The 13865-nt window shown below is 29.5% G+C and overlaps 4 protein-coding genes across 6 annotated transcripts; 1 reads left to right on the forward strand and 3 right to left on the reverse strand.

The window, feature by feature from the left end:
* Nucleotides 1-939: 939 nt before the first annotated feature.
* Nucleotides 940-3989, reverse strand: LOC119667918 (zinc finger protein 729-like). The gene is made up of 5 exons (XM_038077270.1): nt 3805-3989; nt 3519-3747; nt 3276-3453; nt 1335-1707; nt 940-1273 (listed from the first exon to the last, which is right to left on the reverse strand). The coding sequence occupies exons 1-5, from the start codon at nt 3919-3921 to the stop codon at nt 1097-1099; spliced, it is 1074 nt and encodes a 357-aa protein (XP_037933198.1). The 5' UTR covers nt 3922-3989; the 3' UTR covers nt 940-1096.
* Nucleotides 3990-6013: 2024 nt separating this feature from the next.
* LOC119672480 (transcription factor grauzone-like) lies at nt 6014-8048 on the reverse strand. Of its 2 annotated transcripts, none has more exons than XM_038083539.1 (7): nt 7894-8048; nt 7598-7838; nt 7403-7540; nt 7005-7323; nt 6749-6943; nt 6312-6681; nt 6014-6244 (listed from the first exon to the last, which is right to left on the reverse strand). In XM_038083539.1, exons 1-7 carry the CDS (start codon nt 8011-8013, stop codon nt 6083-6085), a joined length of 1545 nt encoding a protein of 514 aa, XP_037939467.1. In that variant the 5' UTR covers nt 8014-8048; the 3' UTR covers nt 6014-6082. The 2 variants fall into 2 exon arrangements, with proteins under 2 accessions (XP_037939467.1, XP_037939466.1); XM_038083538.1 differs by having other exon boundaries at nt 7595-7838.
* A 2019-nt stretch (nt 8049-10067) lies between these two features.
* On the forward strand, nt 10068-11321 carry LOC119672483 (serine/threonine-protein phosphatase 6 catalytic subunit). Its single transcript, XM_038083543.1, has 5 exons — nt 10068-10329; nt 10386-10514; nt 10569-10727; nt 10790-10944; nt 11006-11321. The coding sequence occupies exons 1-5, from the start codon at nt 10165-10167 to the stop codon at nt 11307-11309; spliced, it is 912 nt and encodes a 303-aa protein (XP_037939471.1). The 5' UTR covers nt 10068-10164; the 3' UTR covers nt 11310-11321.
* LOC119672482 (beta-chimaerin-like) lies at nt 11296-13790 on the reverse strand. Of its 2 annotated transcripts, XM_038083542.1 has the most exons (6): nt 13384-13790; nt 13210-13328; nt 12598-13150; nt 12193-12543; nt 12028-12133; nt 11296-11969 (listed from the first exon to the last, which is right to left on the reverse strand). In XM_038083542.1, exons 1-6 carry the CDS (start codon nt 13424-13426, stop codon nt 11810-11812), a joined length of 1332 nt encoding a protein of 443 aa, XP_037939470.1. In that variant the 5' UTR covers nt 13427-13790; the 3' UTR covers nt 11296-11809. The 2 variants fall into 2 exon arrangements, with proteins under 2 accessions (XP_037939470.1, XP_037939469.1); XM_038083541.1 differs by having other exon boundaries at nt 12193-13150; nt 13384-13789.
* Between the last annotated feature and the right edge of the window lie 75 nt (nt 13791-13865).

Consider the following 13865-nt stretch of genomic DNA (forward strand, 5'->3'; position numbering starts at 1 on the left):
TATAGAACCATCGATCATCCAAGAAATTCAGTTTTTAGCAAGAATAACGATTTTAAATCATTTATAAAGTATAGCATGAAACTATAGGAAATTATTGTTAATTTTTTATTTTATTTATTTTTTGTTTATTATATGCAAAATAGCATTACATATGTGGTATACTTTGATGGAATTATCTATTATTTGGATTAAAATGTAAACTTTAACAGTATAATTTATATATTAAATATTTATTTAATATTTATTTCACATTTAAATATTCTGTATTAATGTTTAAAATAATTTTTACTTTTTCATATAGAATGGCACCCCCACATCAGACAGTGTGCAAATGTTCGTCGTTAGTGAATCCAGCGATTTCACCTGCTGCTTGGGAAGGTACAGCTTTACTAAAACACGGATCTTTAATAAGATTCGGTTGTATGTCATTTGTTTTCTCAATACCTGATTTTGGATTTTGTTGTGGACAAGATTATTGATCGATTGAAGAGATTAATTAGATTAATTGATTAGGAAAACAGACGTTATTGTTGCAATATTTACGCTATTGCAACTGGTTGTTATATAAATAGTACAAGAGCATAATTTATACAAAATGTATATTTTTATTATCATTTTATTTAGACTTCTTCCTTATTTTTTTTAAAATGATTGGCCTTTTTGTACCTAACGACTTCTTTTCATTGTTTTATTAGTAACTACTTGCTTATTTATAGTTTTTAGCAATTTAATAATTTTAACTTAAGAATTCAAAATGCATGTATTTAAAATTCTCATATAAGCCGTTTTAAACTAAATTATTTGAATACTGTACTCAAAACTAAATATTTAAAATATTAAGTTTATAAAAATTCTGTTTATTAAGAATGAAATAAATATTGTTTAAATTTAATGGCAAGTATGGATTTTAATGAAAATTATTTTGTTCTTTTTTTTTGCTTTATATATATTGTCCAAATATCAAATATGTAGTTACACTGTTAGCGAATCTGTGCTAACATTATTTAATTATACTTAAAAATAATTCCTATCATAGGTCGATCTAAAACGATCGTAGAGCTATAAAAGCCAAATAATTTTTATTAACTTACGATATTTAATTTTGGGCGCTTAAATTAATATTTGGATCATTTGAACGTGCGCGCTGTAAAGCCCTCCATTCCTCAATATGTACTCGTTTTATGTGCACATACATATTTGGTTTAGCAGAGAACTTCTTCGGACAATACGAACAAGAATATGGCTGTGCTCCAGTATGCGTAACGCTATGTTCCTTTAGATGATAAACAAATATTTTAAAATTTACTCGTTTAGAGTAGTGTTAGATAACTTACCTCCAATTCTTTTTGTAGTTTGAAAGATTTTCTACAAATGTGACATTTATGTTTCTTATCTAATTTGTGGACGTATTTAATGTGTTGTCTTAGTGAAATTTTGTTGCTGCATACGCGCTCACATAGATGACATTGTTCGATGTGTGGAGCAGTATGTGATATTCGGTGCACAGTTAAGCAGTGTTTATTCTTAAGCCATTTTCCACATGTCTCACATTGCTCAGGTGGCTCTGCAATGCCTTGATGTGCAAGTATGTGTTTTGTATGAGAAGTTTTAGACTTGAATTTTTTACCGCAAATATCACATACATATAAATATGTATTGTTATGTACATTTTGTATATGACGTCGTAATGTTTCTGGTTTATAAAAACTAAATAAATTTAAACAAAAAAAAAAATTAGAAATATTTTTTAGTTAAGCTGGCATATGTGTTAAATATGCTATTGTTAACTACTGTCTTTGGGATTAAAGTATACTGACGATTTGCAAATTCTATGATATGCAAAGTGCAGGTTAGATTGGGTTGGAGTGGAGGCTTTGTACACTATAACCTACTTGAGCTTAAATAATAGCTCATTATGATATCACGGATTAGTGTGATTCATACACCGATCAAAAGGACCTTGGTGATCAAAGTACAGAGAACGTAGAAAGACACGTCTCCTCCATTCAAGTGATATGTGAAAAAAAGATCAAATATAATCCCTTAAAGCGGCGCGCGCTGCCCGAAATAATAACATATCATATTATTATCACAATTGAATTTTACTTTAAATATTTTAAATATATTATTACGACCAATTTTTAATACGTTTCTTTTATTATTACTAGGCTTAGGTCGTTAATTTAACACATAAAAATTAAAAATTACTATCTTCAGAGTCACAAACATGACAAATATCATAGGGTCGACCCAGTGAATGCAAAGTGAAATATGTATGTGTAAATTTTGTGTTCTATTCATGTGGTTTTTATCAATTGAATGCGGTTTCCAAGACTTCTTATTAGTTTTATTAACAGTTGCAACTTGTCTAAATCAGCTTAGGAAGTTCTCTCCAGGAGTATCATATTATATCTTAGAAGTCTTAGTTAACAATGGTAAACTTTCTAAGAATATTAATGATATGTAATAGACTCTATATACGTAACTGAATCGGTTTCTTAAATTATAAGTTGGATGCCGTCCCACTCTAACCTATCCAAAAATAGATACCCATGTATTGCATATCTAAGTTTTCACAGGCAGTAGTAAATCAATAGGAAAGCTAGTCAGCAACTACATATCTTTTCAATTTATTAAATAAATGTATATGTATATATTTTGTTATGCCAATTGGTCAGTCTGTCTTCTGTCTAGTTCTCGTTATTTTTAATATCTTTTTTGATTGCAGTGCACCGCCGTACTTGTTACTTAGAACCGTAATATCTTCAAATCTAATCTAATTGTGCAATCTGGAAATTTATCAAACAAAAATTGGAAAGGATTTATTTTTTTATTGCAACAAAGTCAACAGACTTCCGCCTAACATATCCCTGGAAGAGTGTCGTCTTCTCCGTGAAATAAAAACGGTTCTAGCCCAATTGAGGTCAGGATATAGCTATGTGCTAAACAGTTACTTGTCATGCATAAATGTGTCAACTTATAATGTGTGCATCAACTGCATTTCTAAGCGCCCTATGATGTCGCCCAATGCTTTCATAACCCACAGCACCCAATTTAAGCTTGATTGCTCTTATACTCTCTCCCATTGAAGCGACTAAGCTTTTCTATCATAAGCCAGTTTAACTTTCATTAAAACCTCACGTACTCTTGCTTCCTAAATAATAATCCTTTCTTTTTACGCTTCCTTAATGCAACCATATCCTAACCCAGGTATTTACATTTCTAATTATTTTTATTTTATATAATTAACAATAAAGTTAAAAATATGAATTTACCTCTGATTGCATATTTTGCATAGCCGATTAATTTTTTGTTCATGAACACGTTTTTTATGATGTTGTAACCATATCTTCGATTGAAAAGCCTTATTACACATATTACATTTCAAACAATTTTTCCTATCCTCACTTTGGACTTTATTAGTTTCTTCCACATTTTCACATTGTGCTTGTTCTAAAGATATATTAAAATGAATAATGAATAAAAGTTGAAGTGTAGAAATGTTTATTTCGATATACCATCTACACAGCCATTTGATTCATCATTATATACGTCTTCACCATTATTCGATATATTTTCTATGTATTCGTCATTTTCATTTACCAAAGGTAATATAATCTCTAAACGATTTATTTTTATAGCATTTTGTTTCTTTTTTACATACAAGCAAAATTGATGAAACTCAAATAAGCGTTCGTTACATTCGAGACATATGTAACTTGTAGCTTCAAAATAGCTGTCTGAAACCTGTGGGAAATCCCAATTCACACACAACCACCTTATTCGAATTAGAACATTACGTACCTTTAATCGATTATAATTTAAAATCAATTTAATTAAAGATTTCGTTGAATTGTCTTCTTCTGGTAATGCAACTGCAGTCTCATATTCCAATTCGTTTAAACACAAGCAACAAATCATTTTTAATCACGGCAAATAAGAAAAACATTTATAAACAAAATACTCATATCAGAACAACTATTCACAATAATCTTCTTAAAGATGTTTATTCACAATAATTATACACTGCAACAAATTATCAGATAGAACAAAATTAAATAGATGCCCGAGTGAATACAGAAGTTTTCCTTTGTTTAGTTTAGGTATATATGTAAACAATGTGCGAGTTTGGGTAAATTGATGATAAATTGAGGGAAATAGTAAATAAATTAAATTAAATAAATAAATTATGTCGGGCCGGCAGCGAATGTTGGTATTTACCAGAATTTTGAGTAGTGTAAATTAGATACAAACTAGGTAAATTAGGTGTTACCATTGTGAAAGTTTTATAAGATGTTTAATATATAAATAAATTTGAAAATTTTAACTAAAAATAATAAATAAGTGCAATAAATAAATAAATAAATATTTACATAAATGCCTAGGAAATTTTACTTTACTTTACTCGAACTCGCACACGATCTTAGTCTAAATGCTAAGTTTTCCGTATTGTTACGTCTGTCTTTCTTTTAACTATTGGAATGGGGTTTCAGCTCTTGATCTTTATGGTTGAACTGCTGAAATTTTTCCATTTTGTATTCCTAAGAGGTGGTTTTAGTGGGTTCAAGTCTTATATTATGACATTCGATGCTTTTCACCTACTTATTAATTTAAACGAATACACTTTCTGTTAAAAATATTTTTTATTGCACTTTTTTTAATAGTTATTCAAATGTAAGTTGAGTGTAAGTAATAGCTCTGCTCCCGAACTTTTCAAGTGAAAGTTAAAAATGAGAATAAAATTGTATTTTCTCTCAAAGTAGCTTTTTACGCTGATACTACGGGAACGCTTTCAAGTAAAAATCTAGTAAATAATATGCTGACCATTTTGTTGGAATAAAAATATATTGATGTTCGAATTTCATATGTTTTTTTTATTAATTTCAATATTATAACAAAAGATTCATTTTATTTACATATTCTGGTATATGGAATATTAATTATTTTATTTACTTTGTATTAAAGTACGTGTGGAATATTCCTTATGTTACATGTTAGAATATTAGGGAACTCAGTAGTTACTTAAAAAGCTTGTGGTGATGTGGAGGATAAAAGTAGAATTTGTATAGCAGTAGAGCTGGCACCAACATTCTATTTAATTTTACTTGGCAACATAATTCGATTATAGTTAAGATTGTCAGTGTATATGTATATATTTCACTGCCTTTCTATTTCTTTCTATTATCATATAAACAAATTAACACTTTATTTTTTTTTTTGCCTCTTCATTAATTAAATTCAAATAATCTTTATTTTTCGATTCAATTAAATTAGAATTGTTTCAGAATACCAACTTCAGACCAAGACGATACTGAACGTTATTTAATAATCATATTCAAATTTTTATAACATAAATTAGCTGCTTTTCGACTTAACTTGAATTCGGTCGAAGAAATTTAATTGAATAATTCTATTATTATTTTTGTTCATTAACTATATACTTGTTTATATAATATAAAGACAATTTAATATTTTGTTTTTAAAATGAAATTATTTTAAATCAAATCTGTTATATACTAGTTTTTTACAAGGAACTCATTTTAGTTCTTTTTTTTCCTAATTTCAATTGAACATCAATTAATCATCTGTGCTACACCAAACATGACAAATCAACTATGTAAAGATCAGCATTGATTGCGCATAGTACAAATGTATTTATCATATCTTAGCCGATCGCATTGTTAATCCACCGTACAACTCTTAGCTTATGACATATAAACAATGAATATTGAGTTATACTTGTCTTATACAGTTATAGTTTCATCAGTATGATCAGCTTCATCATAAAGAGATGTGGAAGACATACTTCTCTGGAAAGAAATAATTTCCTAAACAGAAACTATTTTTACAAATGATTGATGCCTAAGCAAGATCTGATTTGGTTGTATTTAGCTTTTGCTTAATCCAAATTCAAATTTTATGTCTAGTTTTACAATCCACACTGATGTGAAGTAGCCCTTAAGTGTACAATACTAGCGACTAAAGTAATATTTAAAATTCAAACGAATGTATATATTGTTAAGTTGGCTTTTAATATACATATGTAGTCAGTTGTCATAACATATACCTTAACATCTATAAATTATTTTAAATTTGGATTGTTTGATTTAGCAATTTTAGATTTCAACCACTCATCAACATGTTTGCGTTTAATGTGGACATACATATTGGATTTCGATCTACACTCCTTTGCACAATGCGGGCAAGAGTAAAGTTGCAGGCCAGTATGTATAGCCATGTGTTCCTTGAATTGATATTTATTTTTTTTTATTAATTTTGTATTAACATTTTTGTAGTTTATTGCAACAAACCTTTAAATTTTTTTCTTGCTTGAATGTTCTATCACAGTAATTACAGGATAAATTCTTTTGCAATTTGTGTGAGTAATTTACATGACGTAATAAAGCTGTTCTACTTGGACAAGTTCTCCCACAAATTTTACAATCCGTATTGATATCCATATGCGTAAAACGATGCAATCGCAAGCTATGTTTGTTTTTTAACCATTCATTGCATATATCACACTGTTGTGGAGGCTCTACGATTCCTTGATGTTCAAGTACATGTCTATCAAACGAGGGTTTAAATTTATATTTTTTTCCACATATATCACATACATAAGGGCAAATGTTATTATGTATTGAATCGATATGCCGGCGTAAACGTTGAGGTGTCATAAAACTGTAATAATGTATTATTTAAATAATATAAGAATAAAATTTATTTTTATTTAATAAGTACTTTTTACCATTTATTACATAAATCACAATTTATTTCCATTATATCTTTTTCCTCTAGGTTATGACTTCTATAACACTTGCTACCTCGATATTCCTTATTACAAATAGAACAACTTCGTTTTGGCCTTTCTCTCAAACTATGAGAATTGATATGTTTTTCTAAATATGACTTTGAACTGGTTAACTTATTACATATAGTACATCTGAAAATAGATAAATATATTAATACTATATATTTTATTGAAATTATTTATAAAAGTGTACTTAAACTTCTCTGGATTCTGATGCCATTCAATATGCTCAACTAAGCGATTAAGTTTTGTATATGTTTTGCTGCAACACTTCACATATGGAGGAATGTTGTGGAGAAGATTAAAATGACTTTGTAAGGCGTCGTAGGATTCAACGCTAATTTTGCATACATCGCATGTTAATTGTATAAAGCTTTCTACGATTTTAATTTTATTATGTTGAGTTGAAGGAATAGGTTCACATAAAGTATTGGTATTAATGCGTTTTTCATGTTTAGAATTTTTCAATTTTGATTTACTCAATACAAAATTTAGTAAGGGAACTTCGTCATCTATGTTTACGGGTATATTAAAAAAATTCGTATATATGTTTTGTCAAATATATAAAATCTTAAAAAATATAATTATTACCATTTGAAAATAAGTCAAGTTTTATGTTGTTATATTCTTCCAATTCGTCGTTCCCATCAATATTGGTAATTAGGTTGCCTTTAATACCCACATAATGTTTTTCTTTAACGCAATCATTAATTAAATTATGTTCATCATCTTAAAAAAATAGCAAAATATTAATTTTGTAAAGATTTTTATGTTAATTATTACCACTTAAAAAAGTATTGCAGTTAACAACGTCAAAATCGTCATCAGAATAAAAATCTTCTATTTTTGGGTTCGCGATGTCTTCGAGTTCTTCAGTTTTTGTATTGGAACAACAATTTACTTCAACAAACACATTTTGCAAACTATTTTGTTGATTCTGAATATACTGACGCCAGTTTTCAAATGCTTTTATTTTATTAGCACAATCTTCGCAAATATTCGTTGAGTTAACATCGTCATACGAAATCTATTAACCAAATTCATTGATAATTTGTTTCGTCAATGTATATCTCAATACTTACAGTGAAATCAAAAAAATTTGTAATCATTTTATGTATTTCTGTTTGAGTATTGCTATTTTCGACAAACAATGGTATAGATGTTTTGTCACTTATATCTTTTAAACATAATCTGCAAGCCATTTTTTAAACAAATATTCTAAAATTTAATAACAAAACTCTATTTAATAACAAACATTCTGTTAAGCATAAAACAGGTATGGCATACGATGAAAAGAATTGTCAGAGTGCTTAACGTCATTGACATTAACTGTCTATGAGTTAACAATCATGTTCGAAGCCTTGCATTGTAGCAGATCAAACATGTAGTGCAGCACGTGAAAAGTAAACAGTTTTTCTTAATTTTAATAACCAAAACGTTTTTTATTTTTCAATAATATAAATATATTATAATATGGATATCTATATGGTGTGTGTAATAAAACAAAAATTAATTCTGTTGAATATTGTAAAGCAGGGCTGTCCAGAAAATATGCGATCGCTGGCCAATACAAATTACTGTACAGGTTGGAGGGCAGCAGAAAATAATACGTACGCTCATAGCTGTTATTATAAATAGATCATATTATAAATATGGTTATAACGTTAAATTTAGTTTTATTAATTTATCAATTTAAATTCATTTATTTGTTATATCATAGAAATATAATAATATAGTGTTACCAGTGCACCAAAAGAAAATTTGAGTAATTGTAGTAGATAAAAAACAAACAAACGCGGGCCATACAAACATTAGGCCGTACTTTGGACACACCTGTTGTAAAGACTTCAGAAAGATTTTATTCACTGCATGTTAAGAAATATATGGCATTGTTATTGTAACTTAATGTTATACTAGATTTTTAAACAATTGAGTATAAAACATTACAACTATGAATTGCAACATTCTGCTTCAAAAACCGTAAGAACTCTTAAAATTAATAGATCAAGTAAAATGAAACTCTTTGTGTCTCATTATAAGTTACGCCCATATGTTCTCAACATGAAAAGTTGCAATTGCCAGATTTACCTTTGAATACTGAATTCATTATGCAGACATAGCGAACGTTGAAAATGTAAACGTCAGAACTCTAAAGAAGTGAGTAAATATGACAGCAAATTATAAACATATAACAGAAGATTAAACCGGTCACCAAATATCCCGCACACAAAGAAATGCAATGCAATTGATCAATTTTTATATCAGCTGATAATATTGTATAAATTTAAATACTATTAGTAATAAGTATATAAGTTAAAAAAATAATTTTTCTTTGGCTGATAAAAGGCAATATATATGGTGTGTAACGATAGAGATTAATTACAGTTCTGTTCCACGAGCTACTCGTCGTAAAAATCAAATAAAACACAAGTAAAGTACAAACTGAGAGCGTAACACATATAAAGTGCCAAATTACGCTCTTTACACAGATTTTCATGGAAAAGCTTTGAGAACACCAGTTTAAATTTCAAGCAAAACAGTTGATTTACAAATCAACAAAAATTTTACTTGAAATAAAATGTACGAGTTAAGTCTGTGTATTTTCAAAAGTCGACAGAGATGTAGTCTCTCTCAGATGCTTTTATTTACTTGAAAATTTATTGGTGAAACGCACTTGTGTACACGGTTGCCACTTTTTTTCTGTACCAAAATTGGTTTAAAAAGGTACCATTTCTGTAAAAAAAGGTCCAAAATTTTTCTATTGTCTTTTTATAAGAAAATACAATTTATATAAAATGTACAAAAAGTATAAAACAATACAATATCCACAATAAAGTTGGGTCGCCGAAATGTACCATTTTGAACATGAGTACCAGAGTACCAAACGGAAAAAAAAGTACCAATTTTGGTACTAAAGTACCATAAGTGGCAACCGTGCTTGTGTATACATAGTGTTACTCAAAGTTACTACGAGTAGCTCGTGGAACAGACCTCAAATAAGGGGCACTTGAAACGTTATTTCGACTACCACTATGAATTTAGAATACTCATATATCAACAACATTTAAGTATAAAAGAGAATATTTTTTCTACTAAACTGAAATTTTTTATTTTTTATGATAAGTCTGGTGCTTTTCCATCATGGTTAATTGGAACTGGATATATATTTATTATAACTGCAGCACTTAATTAAGTTGAATGAAGATAACCTCAGATCTCATGCATGCAAATAAAAGCAGTGTGGCAACATTTTTCATTTCAGAGAGACATATTTCACGTTGACAACTAAAACAACAACAACAAGAGATTTTTCTGTTGCATTTACCCAAGTTTTCCTGAATACTGCGTTCAACATGACTGATCTAGATAAATGGGTGGAAATAGTTAAGGACTGCAAGTATTTGCCAGAAAATGATTTGAAAAAATTATGTGATATTGTGTGTGAAATTCTGTTGGAGGAATCGAATATTCAACCAGTTAGTACACCTGTTACAGTATGTGGTGACATTCATGGGCAGGTAATAAAAGAAATAATCTTTGATTATGCTGGTTGTTATATTCGATGTATTTTTAGTTCTATGATTTGGAGCAACTGTTTAGAACTGGTGGTCCAGTGCCCGATACTAATTATATATTTATGGGAGATTTTGTAGATCGGGGTTATTATAGTTTAGAAACACTTACAAGACTTATGACGCTGAAGGTATTGTGAAATCTTGACATATTTTTAGAAATCAATAAATTGCTTTTCTCATAGGCTCGTTATCCAGATCGCATAACGCTACTAAGAGGGAACCATGAATCCAGACAAATTACTAAAGTATATGGATTTTATGATGAGTGCTTTAGCAAATACGGAAACTCAAATGCTTGGAAATATTGCTGCAAAGTGTTTGATTTATTAACAGTAGCAGCGGTAAGATAAAATTTAATAAATATATATTATTAAATAATGATGTAAATATTTTTTGTAATTAGATTATTGACGAGGAGGTGTTATGCGTGCATGGAGGACTAAGTCCAGAAATTATTACCCTAGATCAAATACGCACCATTGAGCGAAATGGCGAAATACCTTATAAAGGTGCTTTCTGTGATTTAGTTTGGTCAGATCCAGAAGACATGGACCTTTGGTAAGTACAAAGTTTCTGTGCTTATTGTGTGAATTATTGTTTTTAAAATTGATTTTTAAAGGAGACAAAGTCCACGAGGCGCTGGTTGGCTTTTTGGTCAATTAGTGACAAAAGATTTTATGTCTATAAATAATTTGGAGCTAATTTGTCGTGCTCATCAGTTAGTGAATGAAGGCATAAAATATATGTTTGATGGAAAGTTAGTGACAGTGTGGTCGGCACCAAACTATTGTTATCGTTGTGGTAACGTAGCAGCTATATTAAAGTTCCAAACTGCCACAGATCGATCAACAAGTATATTTTGGGCTGTCCCTGAGACAGAGAGAGTCATACCACCGCAAAATACTACACCATATTTCCTATAATTTTGATTCGGTACTGATTATATTGACTCAAACGCAGGATGGCGATGATAATTAAAATAAGTACTTGAAAAAAATTAAGCTACAGTAATGTAAAGTCGATAGGGTAAAATTCATACCCAAACAGTAATGAAATAGCCTTCTTAGTACATATTTTCAACGCACAATGTATTTATACAAATTAAAATAACAATTTGTAATGCTTCTTTTTTATTGCATATCATGATTTATAATACACATTGTTTATAGAATAATAAATATACTTATAGAAATGTAAAATTTTGTTCCAAAAATTCAATTATTTTAAATTATATATAAATTTAATATAAATTCGTGGTCTTTGTAGACTTAATATTATTGCATGTTGTACATTTTCATAATAAATAAAATACATATAAAAGTCCTTAACTTAAGCTTACAGAAATGTAATTTCGTGGAATAATAATGCATGCGATCAATATATAAAATGTGTGTGCTAATTGGAAATTTGTTAAATTTGCTTACTAATTAAAAATTGCTTCGCAGTTTGTTATTAGTGACGATAACATAAATATTTCTTCAGTTAAATTAGTCATATGCTGCGGAGTGGCTATAAGAGTTGGCGCAAACACAGTAGCTAAATTGTGTTCATTCATTTTATTGGCAGCATAATGGGAAGCAACTCTAAAAAATAATTAATATATAATTAAAAGTGTTTCTTAAATGCAATTCTTCTTTTTACCTTTTCAAATGTTCCATCATAAACTTAAGGCAATTATAATGTGCTAAAGGCAACTTCTTGGCAGCTACGTTTGTGTTTCGTATTTGATCAGAAATGCTGGTATTTCCTAAATAAATTAATTATCATAAATTTGAGTATAAAAATGGAAAATAACAATATACTTACGTGCCGCTTGCATGAAGCTGGGATAAGCTTGAAATGTTATCAAAGGCACAGGCAACAGACGTAAATATAACTTTAGTGTTCCTGCAATAACGTTTATATTTCCATATGTTGACTCTGACATATCAGTCTTTTCACCATCGCGATCCAAAGCTAATTTTAGTGCATCAATTTCATCAGCAAATCCAGAAACACGATAAATACCTTCCTGTAACATTCCACGCGCTTCTACTTCTTCAACGCAACGTCTCACTACGAATGGTATTAGACACTGATATAATTGCACCATTGTTGTAAGATCTGTGCCAAAAACTCCTCGTATTCTTTTTAGATCTGGAACACATTTTGCTGGAACTAATTCAGAACATTTAGAATGTGCTACAAAACCACATGCTTCACATTTCACACCTTGCGCTGTGAAGCCCCATAGAAAATTTGCACAGAACTCGCACCAATTCAAACCCTTAAATGTGTGTATTTTAAATGTATGCGCTTTCTCATAGATAAGTGGCAATATTAAATCTGCATCATTGTCTTTGCTTGAAGTGGAATTAGTCACAGCAATGTTGTTGCCACTTTTTGCATCTGGTTCACAATTACCTTTAGCTATTATTGACTTGCGAAGTTCGTTTGAGAGGGCGCGTAATTTTCTTCTGTTTAAAGTCATATATGGGCTTTGCTGGTAGCAATTTCGCGTTTGTTGATTAATTTGCTGTATTATCGGTGCTGCATGGAGTTGCATATGGAAGTTTATTAAACCATCTGCCACCAGTTCATGTATCGTATCATAATGCTTTGCTTGCTCTTGCAAATAGTGCCCTTCGCCAGTTTTAAAATATATTTTAAAATGTTTTGTACGATTATTAAATCGTACACTTAATGTATAATACTCTTGTGCATTTGGACTTCGCCGTAACAAATAGGAACCATCTGGAGTATTTTCAAGCAATGATTCTGCTGCCTAATATATATATTTAATTATATATTGTATTATTTTTGAATTTGTCTAAATATAATTACCTGATGACCCATTTCACCAAAATATTCAGTTCCATAATAACAGGGCTCACCTAAACCAGTAATTGGTTCAGTACGTCGTAATGGTTTCGGTGTAGGGGCCTCGAGTTGTATTTTATACACTAAAATATCGCAAACCAATTAATTTGAAATATATATATAAAATATAAATCTTACACTCTGGCTTCCACACTTTTTGAATGGGAGAACTTGGTGACATTTAAAATAATTATGTCTTTAATTTAACATTTTCTTATTAAAGAGTTCTTTAATTGTTTATCTATTTGATTTTTCATACATTCACTTCTTGGAATTAATGAATGGAATTTATCGAAGTAGGGTTACCAAGGTTCACGAAATTTTTTGCAAGAGAAAGTCAATCTGTAGCTCGTTTATGTAAACTCGAACGATTTCTTTCGAAAAGTTCTCACTTGCTTTTTCTCACTTCTTTCGAGTTTGCTGTTTATGTAACATGAACGTTATGGTGTGATGAGAGAAACTGATGAAAATGGAACGTTTTTTGAATAAATGGAACGAAAATAAACTAATTTTAAAAGGTTGCTTAGTGCTTGCAAATAGCATTTGTACCAAAAATTTAAATTTATTCACTTTAACTTACTTTTTTCTATTCAAAATTCAAAACTTCTCGCAAGCAATTT

Source organism: Teleopsis dalmanni, chromosome 1, assembly GCF_002237135.1.
Source record: "Teleopsis dalmanni isolate 2A chromosome 1, ASM223713v2, whole genome shotgun sequence".
Classification (NCBI taxonomy): domain Eukaryota; kingdom Metazoa; phylum Arthropoda; class Insecta; order Diptera; family Diopsidae; genus Teleopsis; species Teleopsis dalmanni.

What these genes read in the sequence shown, in the direction of transcription:
- LOC119667918 (XM_038077270.1), bottom strand. Translation starts at nt 3,921, where the DNA reads ATGATTTGTTGCTTGTGTTTAAACGAATTGGAATATGAGACTGCAGTT. An exon ending in TGCAAAATATGCAATCAGAG is followed by an intron (nt 1,708 to 3,275) that starts GTAAATTCATAT and finishes AAATTTATTTAG; the next exon opens with TTTTTATAAACCAGAAACAT. An exon ending in AACTACAAAAAGAATTGGAG is followed by an intron (nt 1,274 to 1,334) that starts GTAAGTTATCTA and finishes TATCATCTAAAG; the next exon opens with GAACATAGCGTTACGCATAC.
- LOC119672480 (XM_038083538.1), bottom strand. Translation starts at nt 8,013, where the DNA reads ATGGCTTGCAGATTATGTTTAAAAGATATAAGTGACAAAACATCTATA. An exon ending in CAGAATCCAGAGAAGTTTAA is followed by an intron (nt 6,944 to 7,004) that starts GTACACTTTTAT and finishes ATCTATTTTCAG; the next exon opens with ATGTACTATATGTAATAAGT. An exon ending in TGTGATTTATGTAATAAATG is followed by an intron (nt 6,682 to 6,748) that starts GTAAAAAGTACT and finishes ACATTATTACAG; the next exon opens with TTTTATGACACCTCAACGTT.
- LOC119672483 (XM_038083543.1), top strand. Translation starts at nt 10,165, where the DNA reads ATGACTGATCTAGATAAATGGGTGGAAATAGTTAAGGACTGCAAGTAT. An exon ending in GTGGTGACATTCATGGGCAG is followed by an intron (nt 10,330 to 10,385) that starts GTAATAAAAGAA and finishes ATGTATTTTTAG; the next exon opens with TTCTATGATTTGGAGCAACT. An exon ending in ATTTATTAACAGTAGCAGCG is followed by an intron (nt 10,728 to 10,789) that starts GTAAGATAAAAT and finishes TTTTGTAATTAG; the next exon opens with ATTATTGACGAGGAGGTGTT.
- LOC119672482 (XM_038083541.1), bottom strand. Translation starts at nt 13,426, where the DNA reads ATGTCACCAAGTTCTCCCATTCAAAAAGTGTGGAAGCCAGAGT. An exon ending in AAAAGTGTGGAAGCCAGAGT is followed by an intron (nt 13,329 to 13,383) that starts GTAAGATTTATA and finishes GCGATATTTTAG; the next exon opens with TGTATAAAATACAACTCGAG. An exon ending in ATGATGGAACATTTGAAAAG is followed by an intron (nt 11,970 to 12,027) that starts GTAAAAAGAAGA and finishes ATTATTTTTTAG; the next exon opens with AGTTGCTTCCCATTATGCTG.